General features: G+C 41.1%; 1 protein-coding gene across 2 annotated transcripts; it reads left to right on the top strand.

Annotated features, from left to right (window-relative positions):
* Positions 1-6974: 6974 nt before the first annotated feature.
* Positions 6975-13966, top strand: LOC133883566 (probable phospholipid-transporting ATPase 4). 2 transcript variants are annotated; one of them, XM_062322916.1, is made up of 11 exons: positions 6975-7168; positions 7529-9465; positions 9554-9664; positions 9953-10229; positions 10356-10444; positions 10529-10616; positions 10719-10928; positions 11008-11133; positions 11253-11351; positions 11455-11646; positions 12903-13966. In XM_062322916.1, exons 2-11 carry the CDS (start codon positions 7655-7657, stop codon positions 13557-13559), a joined length of 3660 nt encoding a protein of 1219 aa, XP_062178900.1. In that variant the 5' UTR covers positions 6975-7168; positions 7529-7654; the 3' UTR covers positions 13560-13966. The 2 variants fall into 2 exon arrangements, with proteins under 2 accessions (XP_062178900.1, XP_062178899.1); XM_062322915.1 differs by having other exon boundaries at positions 10689-10928.
* The last annotated feature ends 813 nt before the right edge of the window (positions 13967-14779 follow it).

Here is a 14779-nt window from a genome sequence, read left to right as displayed (position 1 = left end):
AAGTACTGGTATTAAAAATTAAAATGCATCAGCTTGTAAACCTTTACTTGAAGAATTAGCTGTAAGAAAATTCAAATTTTCTGAAGGAATAACTTGCACATTGATTTTGCCACGCTAAAATTTCTAATAAAGGGGTGAATGAAACACTCAGTGACAACGTTTTCATTAGTATGATACGCTCGGTTACGATAACTTGATTTTGAACTGCATTATGTGTTAATCCGCTACCTAGCATACAATATTTTTTGGCGTTTCAAATGATCGACAACATCGAAAGTATAGGTAAAAAAACTGTAAATTATCAAAATAAAACCAAAATGTCGCGAGAACAAACTCCTCAGGAAATGCATTATGGAGTATACACCCATTTCATTGTTCTTGTGCTTGTCTTTTTCACAGTTTCCCAACCATGTTCTCCAACTGAATTGGCATGTGGAACCCACAATGACCAAAGAATAAAGAAAACTGAAGATATGGGGTCCAACTCACCACCAGATTGCATTTTTTGTTTCGTTTTCTTAGGACTCAAGAGTTCATATTGCATTAGGACAAGTACATAGGTGCCGTTTATATGTCACCTCATGTATTCATACGCAATATTGAGATAATTTAATAGATAAACTCTACAATAACTTGTCTTTTAGTTATCTCGTAGTAATATCATAATTCTTTAATTTGTGTAGGTAACAAATAACTGTTACGAGTTGCATAGCAATGCCAACTCGTACAATAATGTTGAAGTAGTCTTTTAATCTTAAATTTTAGCTTATTAGATTACTACTTCATGAAACAACGATATTTTTCTCGTTTCCTTTCTCTCTTCCATATTACTAAAATTCTATATGGTATTGTATGAGACGACCTGTGAGATGGCTGATATGTATGATGTACTTGTCGTAATTGATTGTTGGAAGCACTCAACTTGCAAGCCGTACTTTTCCATGCTAATCTGGCAACAATACTTAATTCTGGCCTGACTAATGGCCCTACACCTGTCCTTATCATTAAACCATGAACCAAACATTCTTCCAAACCAAGCAATCCTACGTGGATTTCTTGGGGAAATATTAATAGAGATGTTTTTTCAGTGCGGTTGTTACCTTATCACTTCATTTCAAAAGGAGCTTATCGTAGCATCAGTATATACTCCTTGGAGATGATAAAGGAGCAAAGTGAAAGCAGTGTGCAGTGATATTCCTTGCGGAAACCATGTGGTTGGGAAGTTTCCTGCCACCTTTTATTGGTTCGAATGGAACTCCCTGGGTTTAAAAGTGATGACTAAAGGGAAAAGATGGCATTGGTGCATGCCACCTTCTGACGGTAGGAATTTAGATGGAGTAAAATCTTAACCTACGAGAATTGTAGTGGTTTGATAAGATGGATTGATGTTTGATCACAGCTACAAATACTTCAAGAACGACAAAGTATCTTAGACTGGGCTTGTTTAGTTCACAAAATTAATATCATCAATGTTTGCTAACAATTTTGTCTGACTCTTCTAACTTCTGTCACAGGCTACGCCACAACTCATCTTGTCTGAAGGAATCTTGCCACAACGCCATGGTTATGTGATGCATGCCTCTTCGAAAGAAGCTTGTCACGCTAAGATGGTGTTTGGTTCTTGTGATTGTAACGTGACTTGATTGCAGAGGGTAACACATCATATTGCATGAGGTTTGTTTCGGCCCTCTTGTAATAGGATCACACTGTAATGAGATACGGGCCTTTACAAAGCCGTTACCATTCCCACTACAATGTAACGGGATATCATCTTCTTGGCTCAACATGGTGCCACAGGTCTGCCTTTGCTTGCGTGGCACTGGGAGCTACTTCGCTCGTCCGTGGCCAGGGACTAACTCGTCGCCTCTGCAACAGTGAGTCTCTTCAGTTGCTTCCTCTCTTATTTATCAGGAAAACCGTTCAAACAGTATTCTAGTTAATTATTAAAAGTATTATTATTTATAATCATAACCTCGATGATTAACAAGAATATCATTTCGGTAGTCCTGCACATATTTACTTCCAGATTAGAACAAATATCTTTACAATATATAGCATCACAACACAGCTTAAGCAAAAGCAACTAATTAAATTACATTACAAATTCTTAAGGATTTAACAATTTATTACAATTTACAGCAAAAGAGAGTTAGGAGAAGACTAAAACCTACTCAACTCCTAACCTGCAAAAAAACTATGCAACGGAAGACTAAAACTATACAATAAAAGTAGGATGGAGCCACATACCCTTAGGCTCCATCACGAAAGCACGCCAATAAAATATAATGCACTACTCATATCCGTCACCATCCTCGGCAGACGTAAAGTAGCCAAAGACCAGCTCCTCCTCACCTGCAAAACCTGTAAAGCAGCTGAGCACGAAGGTACTCGTAAAACTTAATCCATAATGAACAACTTATAATTAGCCCGACTCTAATGATTATGCATTTAGATATTAGCAAGAAAACGACCATATGGTTAAGTAAAATTGACATAAAAAAACAATTTGATACATACATGTGTGAGCACCTAAACTTAATTAACAACAATACCGCTATACCCTGCAAAGACCAAATGTACATAATTGTAACTGGAACCATAACGAACATAAATGTAACACGAATCATCTCCACCATAACCAACCACAATCTACAACGAAACTCTACGATGGTGCGCATGGACAGAAGGCATATTCATGACCGAGAGGGTGGTATTTTGAAATATTTTTACACCCTATAGGGGATACTCCTTTACCCACATGACACGAGGATCATTGGGCTTGTGCCACCCGCTAAAGTGCACACAAGGGGATACTCGTGATAATATTTTCCAATAAGCCCCAACCATTTGATACATGCATCGCTCGGCGTGGAGATATCTAGAACTACTCCGGAGCAAACTAGATACCTCTTCCATGCTCGTCCGCTCACATTGTTGATGTTCAGGACTAAATGATCACAACTACAAATGTATTTGGCTTGACCATTAGATCGGTATGTGGTGAATACGGTAAGTGCTTAAGCCAACGACGACCAATGATCAGTGCTTAACCGATGCAAAGCGGTCTACGGTATCCGGGCTCCTTCCCCGAACTGCCCCGAGAACCTGCTTCAGGGCAGATGATACTCCTAACACCACTCACATCTTGTCTCATACCCACCACTCATCAACTCATTATCAATATCGTTGTGTAAGTAATTATTAAGCCTATGCTCGCGAACGATGAAACATTTCACCGCTCGATTTCTACCGTAAACCTATGCAATACTAAGTAACTCGTATCACATTTTAAGTTAGACATTAACATGATTATGCCCGGGCTATAAGGATATAGATCAACAACAATTGAAGAAAAAGATTATGCATCTACATAGGTTCTACCCACCATATTCTGATATCGACTAAAACTCATGCATACATACATAAGGTATATTTATCAATTTATACCATATAAGATCCAAAGTATTGGGATAAGTATACTTAAATGCTTACTTTGCTGCTCTGGAGTTTGCCTTATGCTACCCGCGCAACACTCGCAAAATTCGGGGATACGGGCGTCGTCTTCAATCACCGCCGGGTCACGCGCTGGTTCTCCGCTCACTAGAGAAGAACGCATGCAATGACGAGTATGATTGAAGGGCAACAATGCATGCCACAATATGCATAGAAACATGTTAGATGTGCAAGACACACGAATTAATGTCACACTAAGCGATCTAAATGGAGTCGGAAAAATATTAGGAGGTCGAAGTATCCGGGTTGACTCGGAGCCTCCGGGTTTTGGAGCCTCCGGGCCAACCTCCGGGAGAAGGTTCTCTGTTAGCCATTTTCGATTTAACCTAGAACCATTGGGCTTACCCGGATTATCCGGGTGGGGTAGACTTAGACATTCTAAAAAATTTCTCTCAGACGATGCAACTCGCATGACAGATCTATACTATATAAACATGTATATGCTCTATCCAAAGGATTCTAAACCCTAAACCCTAATGATTTTTTAATACAATTCAATGGGCTTTCTCTTGTTGAACCCAGAGTATCCGGGTTTACCCGGAGTATCCGGGCTGTCCAGAAACATCCGTTTTTTAGGGGATTTTAGGGTCGATTTAATTTGCGAGCCTCTCCAAGACTAAGGGAAACATGCTAGGGATAGTTCAAGGAGTCTGGAACTCACTCATCAACCTAGCAACACGACTTCATAGCTCAAATTCGTCCAAAACTATATTTTGCTCAAAAACTCAAGAACATCTAAAGAACTCAAGAACAACTCGCTTCCTCCATGAAAACGAAAACGAATTGGATAGATGAGTAGATCATGAGCTTGTGATCATGTGGATACCACATGCATACCTCAAATCCTTCTCTTAAGGTCGGATTTTAGAGAGAGGGAGAGAATGCTTGAGAAAGAGTGAGAGGGGGAGCTCCTCCCTTGCTTGGCTAGCTAGAGAGGGAGAGGGAGGCGTGGGGGAGTGAGGGAGAGAGGGAGGGAGCATGTGGCTGCTACCTCTCTAGGTGGTTAGGGTGGTGGGCTCACATGTTAGGCATATTGCATTAGCGTTTCGAAATAAATTTGCACAAAATTAAATATAATACTTAGGAAGTATAATTATGCTTAATTGCGTAATTAAGGATTTGGGACGTGACACCCATCTGCCTCTAAGCAAACCCTCTTTCCACATATTCCTAGATTTGAGGAGAAGACCAGTAAGAGCAGGATGAAGCAGACGATGGCGCCATCTGCAACAACGGTAAGGCCCTCTCCGTCTGCGTGGTGGTTCCCTTGTTTCCTCTAGCTTTGCTTGGATTCATGTTCCTTGATCTTGCTATTGTTGGATGTTGCTGGCTATAGAGATTGGGGATTTTTTTGTTGTTGTGTTTCATCATGTATGTACTTATTGATTTTTTTCCACAATTACCAGATTAGTTTCTCTTGACATTGGATCGGTGCTTCCTTTCAAATCTGGATCTTTTCTTGTTCAACATTTTGTATCCCAGTTCTTTTTCGTTTTGCAAAATGAAACAAAGCATGTATCTAATATCGTTACCGAGTGCAACCAAACAAGAGGGTAATCATCCATTATGCTAGCAAAACATCGCAATCTGATTCTATTTGCGTTTATATAACTGTTCTTGTATTACCATGATTACAAGTAAATGAATGTGCAACAAAAATTGGGTGAGCATTGTTCCTCGGTTAGGTCATTCTTGTGGCCTCTGAGGTGGTACTGCTCCTGATAAGTTACACACAAACAATAGAACATAAATATATAACATAAAATGCAAGAAGGTAAATTTTGAAAACACATAACATGGTGTTTAATTCAAACAAGCAAAAAAATAATCATACTTACCACTCAATCCATTTCGAAATACTTGTTTATATAGTCTGTATGGAATGTATCAAATTTCACATGAAACAATTCAAATCCTGCAGGACTCAGAAAAATTCCTAAACTCTAAATAGTGCCTTATTTTATTAGGACTTGTAATTGCACATGTGTTTTACACACGTGAAATCAATTTAAGATATAGTAATCTGAAGAAATAAAAAAAACATAGCATAAAAAAAGAGATTTGCATATTGGATTTTCTAAAAACACATGTGTGTGGTTGTTAAAAAGAGAGTACAATTACTGTTAATTCCTTTGATCCGGGGACAACGAGATTAAAAGTATTTTTAGAAAGAGGAACGGAGTTCAACTTTACACTATGATCATTTGATCAACTCGGATGAACTATAAAGATCATTCGGATAACTCGTCAATTTTATAGGAGTACAATATTATTTCAAAACAGTTGTCCATAGAGAATTAGTGGTTTCCTATCCCATGAGTTTTAATTACGCGAAAGAGATCGAGGGGTTGAAAAAAAACTGAAAATGCCTCATGTGATAGGGTAAGTATGATCAGTTTTCAAACCCTTTTCTAGATTCTATGCCGAGGCAACTTCATGCTTGTCCTATTTTGAATTGAAGGATGTATACTAGTGAAGTCCTTTAGAAACAACACCAATTTTGTAAAGAGCAAAAGGTACCATGACCTGTATTTACGAAGCATTATCATTTTATATCTATTTTATTTATCCCTTTCAAACTCTTCAGTTTGGTGTTTCGAAAAGACTCCCTTTACACACTATATCATGTTGTCGTTTTTATCTCTTCTTACAACTTTATTTAATAGGGTTTTAGCTCTCAATTTCACATCAGATATTGAATTTGTAGGTTAAAGTAAAATGATTAAATCTATATTTTAAACTAAAATAGAATCAAAATGACTCATTTAAATGCTTTTGATATAGCCATAGCTCCATAAACTTCCAAGTAAGAAATACTCAACTCTAAGAATATTTAAAGCTAAATCTCTGCTAAATAAAATCTTAATGGACTGCTTGTTTTGGTCTAATTTACAGGTACAACAACAATTACGTATGCGTTCTCACGTGTATACGTGCCCCTTGCGGTCGCTGTGCTCCTACCTGCCGCTTCCTCCACGTGCACACGCCTCGTTTCACCGTATAGACGTGCAACGACTGCACCGCACATGGACTAGCGAGGGTTTTGCTTTGCTTAGACGGAGGCAACACGTGCACGTATTTTACAGCAAAATATTATCCAATTTAATTTAATCATACTATACTGGCACAAGTGTTAAAAAATACAAGTATTGAAAAGAAAAAATATATTTACAAACAAATTAGCGAATACGTGTGGAGGGCGTCTTGTAAAGCGCACCCACGGTAAATAAATATGGTTAAATTAACTACAATATGGCAGGTTTAAATTAATCAGAAATTAGATTAATTTAATCTCTCTCAGCACCTCCCCTGATCTAAATCCTCTTATTTCACTCCGGTGAAATCCGGTGTGAACAATATTACTGTTTATATACTACTATAGTAATAACAGTATTATCAAATTTTAAGTATTCACCTATGATCCAGCATTTAAGGTGAAATGAAATCACCTGGCTTCACGGTTCCCTCCCCCTCTTCTCGCTAGTCGCTCCCCACCTCGTTACCTCCCCTCCCTCCTCGCTCCCGCCACCATCCCCACGCCCACACGCGTCGCCGGCCGCCGCGCGCGAATCCCGAGGCCGGGATCGAACCGCCGCCTGCTCGCCGGAATCGCCGCCCCGCCTCGGCCCCTCTCCCTCTCTATTTCCCCCACAAGGTAGGTGGGCCCCGCCGGCTCGAGTAATGCATCAACCAGTTCTTGGTCCTCTGTGTTCCCCTCTCCACTCTAATATTTGCTTCTGCGCGTTTGCTCGCGTCTCGAAGTTTTTCCCGTTCCCTTCTGGTCTGTGTTCTTTTTTGGGCCTGTAATCTTTTTGTTTTTTGTTTTGTTTCTGCTGTTATTTCCATGGGTGAATTCGCGATGCCAAATGCGGGTGAAATGTGTGCATTCTTTCTCCCCGCGTTTTGCGGGATTCCAGATGTCGTTGTCGTGATATTTCTCTATTTATTCTGGTTGAGTTCTTGTTATATTTGTTCTTTCGGCTCGCAAGATCACGGCCTGGTTCCCAATCTGCAGGTTCAATTCGCCCGGGCGGCGCAGGAGCCCCCACCAATCTTGGAAAGATTCGATCGACGACCGGCAATGCCGCGCTCCGCGTAGCCAGAATCGGGCACGGTCACCGCGCGCCGAGGGGCCGCCGAGATGGGCCGTGCCGGCGGGCGGCGGCGCGACCGCCTGCGGTGGAGCAAGCTCTACACCTTCTCCTGCTTCCGCGCCCCTGCCACCGACGAGGCTGTCGGCCCCTCCAGCGCGGGCGGCGCCGTCGGCGGGCCGGGGTTCTCGCGCGTCGTGCACTGCAACAACCCGGCGATCCACCGCCGGAAGCCGCTCAAGTACCCCACCAACTACATCTCCACCACCAAGTACAACATCATCACCTTCCTCCCCAAGGCCATCTTCGAGCAGTTCCGCCGCGTCGCAAACCTCTACTTCCTCCTCACCGCCATCCTCTCGCTCACCCCGGTCTGCCCCTTCTCTGCTGTCAGCATGATCGCGCCGCTGGCCTTCGTCGTCGGGCTCAGCATGATCAAGGAGGGGGTGGAGGACTGGCGGCGCTTCATCCAGGACATGAAGGTGAACAACCGCAAGGTTGCTGTGCACAAGGGTGATGGCCAATTCGAGTACAAACACTGGGAAGACCTTTGTGTTGGCGATGTGGTCAAAGTCGAAAAGGATCAGTTCTTCCCCGCTGATTTACTGCTGCTGTCCTCGAGCTATGAGGATGGCATTTGCTACGTTGAGACAATGAACCTGGATGGCGAGACGAACCTCAAGGTCAAGAGGTCACTTGAGGTTACGCTGCCATTGGAAGAGGACGAGTCCTTTAAGGATTTCCGGGCAGTGATACGCTGTGAGGATCCAAACCCGAGCCTGTACACATTCGTTGGCAACTTTGAGTATGAGAGGCAGGTGTACGCCATCGATCCGTTTCAGATACTTCTCAGGGACTCAAAGCTGAGGAATACAGCCTTTATCTATGGAGTGGTCATTTTTACTGGGCATGACAGTAAGGTAATGCAGAATTCAACTGAGTCACCATCCAAGAGGAGCAGGATTGAGAGGAAGATGGATTTGATCATATACATTCTGTTCACTGTGCTTGTGTTGATATCGCTCATCAGTTCAATTGGTTTTGCTGTGAGAATCAAGTTAGACCTGCCCCACTGGTGGTACTTGCAGCCACAGAACTCTAATAAATTGGATGATCCATCACGCCCTGCTCTTTCTGGGATATTCCATCTCATCACAGCACTCATTCTTTATGGGTATTTGATTCCAATTTCGCTGTATGTCTCGATTGAACTTGTGAAGGTATTGCAAGCACATTTCATCAACCAGGACATTCATATGTTCGATGAGGAGACTGGCAATACTGCTCAGGCTCGTACATCAAACTTGAATGAGGAGCTTGGCCAGGTTCACACAATTTTGTCGGATAAAACTGGCACTTTGACCTGCAATCAGATGGACTTCTTGAAGTGTTCAATTGCTGGAATTTCATATGGTGTGGGTTCAAGCGAAGTTGAACTTGCTGCCGCAAAGCAGATGGCCTCAGGTGCTGATGACCAAGATATCCCTTTACGAGATGTATGGGAGGAGAGCAATGCGGATGGAATTCAGTTGGTAGAAGGTGTTACCTTTAGTGTTGGAAATAACCGAAAGGCCTCCATAAAAGGCTTCAGTTTTCAGGATGACCGTCTAATGCAAGGGAACTGGACCAAGGAACCAAATTCTTCCACAATTCTCCTGTTCTTCAGGATCCTTGGTCTTTGTCACACAGCGATTCCTGAGATAAATGAGGCAACTGGTTCTATTACCTATGAAGCAGAATCACCTGATGAGGGGGCCTTTCTTGTGGCAGCCAGAGAGTTTGGGTTCGAATTTTTCAAGAGAACACAATCAAGCGTCTTTGTCAGGGAGAAACACACTTCATCAAAGGGCACAACTGAGAGGTTGCATATTAGTATTTTTATTGCATTTACCCTTAGTTGTTTGTGTTCCTTATCACTCATTTTTCTTAATACTTGAGTGTGATTTTAGGGAGTTCAAGATTCTCAACTTATTGGAATTCAACAGCAAAAGAAAGCGAATGTCCGTAATTCTGAAGGATGAAGATGGTCAAATTCTTCTTTTTTGCAAAGGAGCAGATAGGTAGGACTTTCTGCAAAATATTTTCTTTGCTGATGCTTATGTTTCAATTTTTTCACTAAGTTTGTGCCATCAAGCCATGTGCATTCAGATTGTGACATTATGGCATTTTCTTAGTCAAAATGATAACTTAAAAGTGTTTCTTAAGGAGAAACTTTTACACTTGATTACTTACTAGGTTCTACTGCCAGCACGCTTGGGTTGTTCGTTCTATCCTTGCCACCATTTTTTATTTTATTTTTTTGCTTCAGCTTGACTATCCTTCGTTGTTCTTTGTTCCCAACCGAGCAGCATCATATTTGATAGACTGGCCAAAAATGGACGGATGTATGAAGCTGATACGAGTAAGCATCTGAATGATTATGGTGAGACAGGCTTGCGAACTTTGGCCCTATCATACAGGTTGCTTGAGGAATCAGAATATTCTTCTTGGAGTTCTGAGTTTCTTAAGGCAAAGACCACTATTGGGCCTGATAGAGAGTTGCAACTGGAGCGAGTCTCTGATTTGATCGAAAGAGAGCTGATCCTTGTTGGTGCAACTGCAGTAGAGGACAAATTACAAAAAGGGGTAAAAATTACTGATTGATTTTCGGATGGTTAAGATATGGTTAAGATATGCTGTTGGGTCGTGCTGCCATGCTAGTAACTGTTTGAACTTGTTCTATCTTCTAAGTCATGTCTTGTGCTCTATCAGGTTCCTCAGTGCATAGATCGTTTGGCGCAAGCAGGTCTCAAGATCTGGGTTCTGACTGGTGATAAGATGGAAACTGCAATTAACATCGGGTATGCTGTTGCCAAATGGAACCTTTTGATACCTAAAAGTAATAATTGTGATTGATATTTTATGATATTTCTATTTCTTTGCAGATATGCATGCAGTTTACTGAGGCAAGGCATGAAACGGATATGTTTGTCCATACCTACCGGTGACCAAGTAGCCCAGGATGCAAAAAAGGTACCTTTGCACATCATTTTTCTCTGGTACTGTAGACAGCTTTAATCTACACAGTAATTCTCTTTATGGTAGGCTTTGCTTTCATCTTTGACAACTAAGCAGGCTGCAAAAGAGAGTCTCATGTTGCAAATCGCCAATGGGTCACAAATGGTCAAGCTGGAGAAGGATCCTGATGCCGCATTTGCTCTGGTTATTGATGGAAAAGCTCTGGCATTTGCTTTGGAGGATGACATGAAGCATATGTTTTTGAATCTGGCAACAGAGTGTGCTTCTGTCATATGTTGCCGAGTGTCTCCAAAGCAAAAAGCGCTGGTAACTTTGCTTATCACCAATCGACCATCTGTACTTGCTACATAGAGCAATGCTGAGTTTGCTCCTCTTCATTTTGTAGGTGACCCGACTCGTCAAAGAAGGTATTGGGCAAACCACTTTAGCAATAGGTGATGGTGCAAATGATGTAGGCATGATTCAAGAAGCAGATATTGGAGTTGGCATAAGTGGGGTGGAGGGCATGCAGGTCGGCTGTTCAGATTTATTATAATTCACCCCCAAATCTAATGTAGTGCTACTTTTAGATACCACAGTAGTGATTCAGTGATTATGTTATGGCTAACAGTGGTTCTTTTCCTTCACCAGGCGGTGATGGCTAGTGATTTTTCAATTTCCCAGTTTCGGTTCCTTGAGCGACTCCTTGTTGTCCATGGCCATTGGTGCTACAAGAGAATCGCTCAAATGGTGCATGCTTGAAGCACTTCTTTTATTTGTGACATTCTACCTAGTCAGATTCTTTTATATTTTCAACATTGTGTTTAACAAGTTTTCTTTTATTGAATCGCAGATCTGCTACTTCTTTTACAAGAATATTGCTTTTGGCCTTACAATATTTTACTTTGAGGCATTTGCTGGATTTTCTGGGCAATCTGTATATGATGATTGGTTTATGCTGCTTTTCAATGTTGTTCTCACCTCGCTTCCTGTTATATCACTTGGAGTATTTGAGCAAGACGTTTCATCCGAAATCTGCTTACAGGTATATGATAAAACATCATACTTATTTTTAACCATACGGGTTATGAGCAATTTAACATGTTTAGAATGGGAATTAAGGAATAGTTCTATAATGTGGTGTGTGCTGTAGTGCTAGAAGATTTTTTTTGTTGTATCCATATCACTATGCTTCCGCGAAAGAAACTAGTAAATTAGCTTATATCCAAAAGATCTTTTGTCAAACCTTATTTCTTGAGAAGCACTACAGTTCCATGGAGGCCACAAAAATCTATTAGCAACTAGGTGTATTTGAGATCACCATATTGTACTAAAATGTTTATCAAGTCTTCCGTCTGGGTCTAGATTGCATTTGCATGGCACCAAGTATAACAACACTACAATTTGATATGGCTATGCATGCACAAGAGAACTAGCAAATCATATATCTCAGCTTACCAGTATGCATTTGTTTATGCTAATCTGATTCCCATGTGTTTGGGTTATGCATAAACTCATGTGTATGAATCAGCAGATTCTAGCCATTGACAGAAAACCACGGAATCTGAGATGGTTAGGTGTGCATTGAATACTATTTCCCTCATTCTATATTCGATTGAATGCTGTCTCAGCTGTTAGATTATCTGGTTCAGATATTCATTCATCCAAATCAAAGGCACAAGCCACTCAATGATGCATACATGGATACCTGCCACTGTAAAAATACAAATGAAAAACCTTATAAGAAAGGGTACTCGTTTTCTCTTCAACATGTATTTGAACCGTCCCATGAATTGAGTTTCTGGTCCGATACTTCTCTTCAAGCAGTTTACCTGGCACAGCATCTATAATATTTAAGACAAGTAGCTTAAGGAACAAAGCTAAGCAGATTAAAGACCACACATCCATGTCAGGACAGTTGTGCCTATTGTTTATATTTTCATTTTTTTGGTTTTAGTACTTCTCGTGGTAAGGTTATATTTACACCTAAATTATAATCTGACTGAAGTTTAAGGGAAATGCAAATGCACGTAAGTTTGATTCTTAGCACCATTATGTTTATACGGCGCCTAGATCAAATCAGTCATGTCTGGGCTGGGGGATGAGTAGTTACATGTTGCAAAGTAAACTTCTATGCCAAGTTACTGTTCTCTGATCTTGTTGGGTGATACTAGAAGGTTCATGATGGGATCACCTACGCAGTCTTATCTGATTGCCCATCAAATGCTACTAATCCTTCATATTATCTACTAATCCTTCGTATTATCAATATACCGACATAGCGTGACTTGCATTTTGCAGTTTCCAGCATTATATCAGCAAGGGCCAAAGAACCTTTTCTTTGATTGGTACCGGATCCTAGGATGGATGGGGAATGGCCTCTACTCATCTCTGGCTATATTCTTCCTCAACCTCTGTATATTCTATGATCAAGCAATCCGTGCTGGGGGACAGACTGCAGACATGGCTGCAGTGGGAACTACCATGTTCACCTGCATCATCTGGGCTGTTAACATGCAGATTGCTCTAACAATGAACCATTTCACATGGATTCAACATCTCTTTGTGTGGGGCAGCATAACAACTTGGTATCTCTTCATCCTCGCCTACGGGATGACTTTGAGGTCCCGCGACAACTACCAAATTCTGTTGGAAGTCCTTGGGCCAACTCCCTTGTACTGGGTGGCGACGCTTCTGGTGACTGCTGCTTGCAGTATCCCCTACCTAATTCACATATCTTACCAGAGATCGTGCAATCCACTTGATCACCATGTGATTCAAGAGATCAAGTACCTACGGAAAGACGTCGAGGACCAGACAATGTGGAAGAGGGAGCGGTCAAAGGCCAGGCAGAAGACAAAGATTGGTTTCACCGCAAGGGTGGATGCGAAGATTAAGCAGATTAGGGGGAAATTGCATAAGAAAGGCCCATCTTTAACCATTCATACTGTATCCTAAAATTCTTTGTCACGTGACAGGCTCGTCGACAGTGGTTGCCACCTTGTTTGCTCCTGCAAGGCTGTGGTTTTTAGCTACTCTGAGCAATATAGCGAAATTCTTTTCTTGTTTCTCTACTTTTTTATTTTTTGGATTTTTTTTTCACCGTTTGTGTAAGAATGTTGGGGTGTACTCGGTGGTCTTCACCCTAGTAGAAGTTACAGAGCCAGCCGTGTAAAAAGTATAGCTCCTTCCAGTTGGATAAACAACCTATCGAGATAGCTGACAACATATGTATATCTGCAATTTTGCTTGTTGCCTTCTATTGTAATTATTTGACATTGTTATCTACAGTGGTCATAGTACCAGCTGTTTCCTTCTGTATGAGAGGGCGAGGCACTCTACAATCTACATGTGAGTTCTGTTTCCGTCGAGCTCCAAAATTGACAATGTTCTGTGCTGGGTTGTAAACATACAGGAATCAGCATAAACGCGTGTCACTTGGTCCCAAAACATCTCAAATCGTAAACCGGGACTGAGGACATGCTGTAAAACATATATATTTAAAAAAATCATCTAGGATCTAACAGTGGAGTTGGTCCTGCAGTTCATTTTCAAGTTGAAGTTTTGAGTATGCATTGTAACAATTGCTCCCGTAGCAATCGTACTGTCTAGCCCCCCTGTAACGGAGGGTAGCAAGTAATACCAACGTGAGCACCTTGACCACTCAAGTTCAAGTTTTTCGAAATCGAGTTGAATCGAAATTTGAAGTCCAACTCTGAGAATTCAATTCAAATTATGGTATGGTTGTTTTGAAAGTTGTGTTCTCTTCATTTGGAAGGTAGGATTCTCTTTACTTAAAAGTTGGACGTGTGGATTTCAAAGTTAAATTCTCTCCCCATACAAGTTAGTTGTGCGATACGATTTACTATTCACAGTATTTTTATCCGAAAAGGTGGTTTTATTCAAAAATCCAAAAAACGGGGAAAACTAGCTTGAAGATGCAAGAAAGAAAAGGAAGGGCATATGCTTTCTCAGACTTTCTTGATGTCTGCACGAATCACGGTGTGCATCCAACCAGGGCCGGTCCTGATATTTTAGTGGTCCGGGATGAGATTAAAAATGGGGCCTATTAAATATAAATTTTGAAATATTTATGTACCACAGTGGCTCAAAGCAATAGTGGTATTTTTTATATCAAACAAATAGCAGTTGTATGTATCATATGGAAAAACTAGCAT

Source organism: Phragmites australis, chromosome 10 (genome assembly GCF_958298935.1).
Source record: "Phragmites australis chromosome 10, lpPhrAust1.1, whole genome shotgun sequence".
Lineage (NCBI taxonomy): Eukaryota > Viridiplantae > Streptophyta > Magnoliopsida > Poales > Poaceae > Phragmites > Phragmites australis.
Note: the sequence above shows the minus strand (reverse complement) of the source record. Positions and strands in the feature narration are given on the sequence as shown.

What these genes read in the sequence shown, in the direction of transcription:
- LOC133883566 (XM_062322915.1), top strand. Translation starts at nt 7,655, where the DNA reads ATGGGCCGTGCCGGCGGGCGGCGGCGCGACCGCCTGCGGTGGAGCAAG. An exon ending in AGGACAAATTACAAAAAGGG is followed by an intron (nt 10,230 to 10,355) that starts GTAAAAATTACT and finishes GTGCTCTATCAG; the next exon opens with GTTCCTCAGTGCATAGATCG. An exon ending in CTCCAAAGCAAAAAGCGCTG is followed by an intron (nt 10,929 to 11,007) that starts GTAACTTTGCTT and finishes TTCATTTTGTAG; the next exon opens with GTGACCCGACTCGTCAAAGA.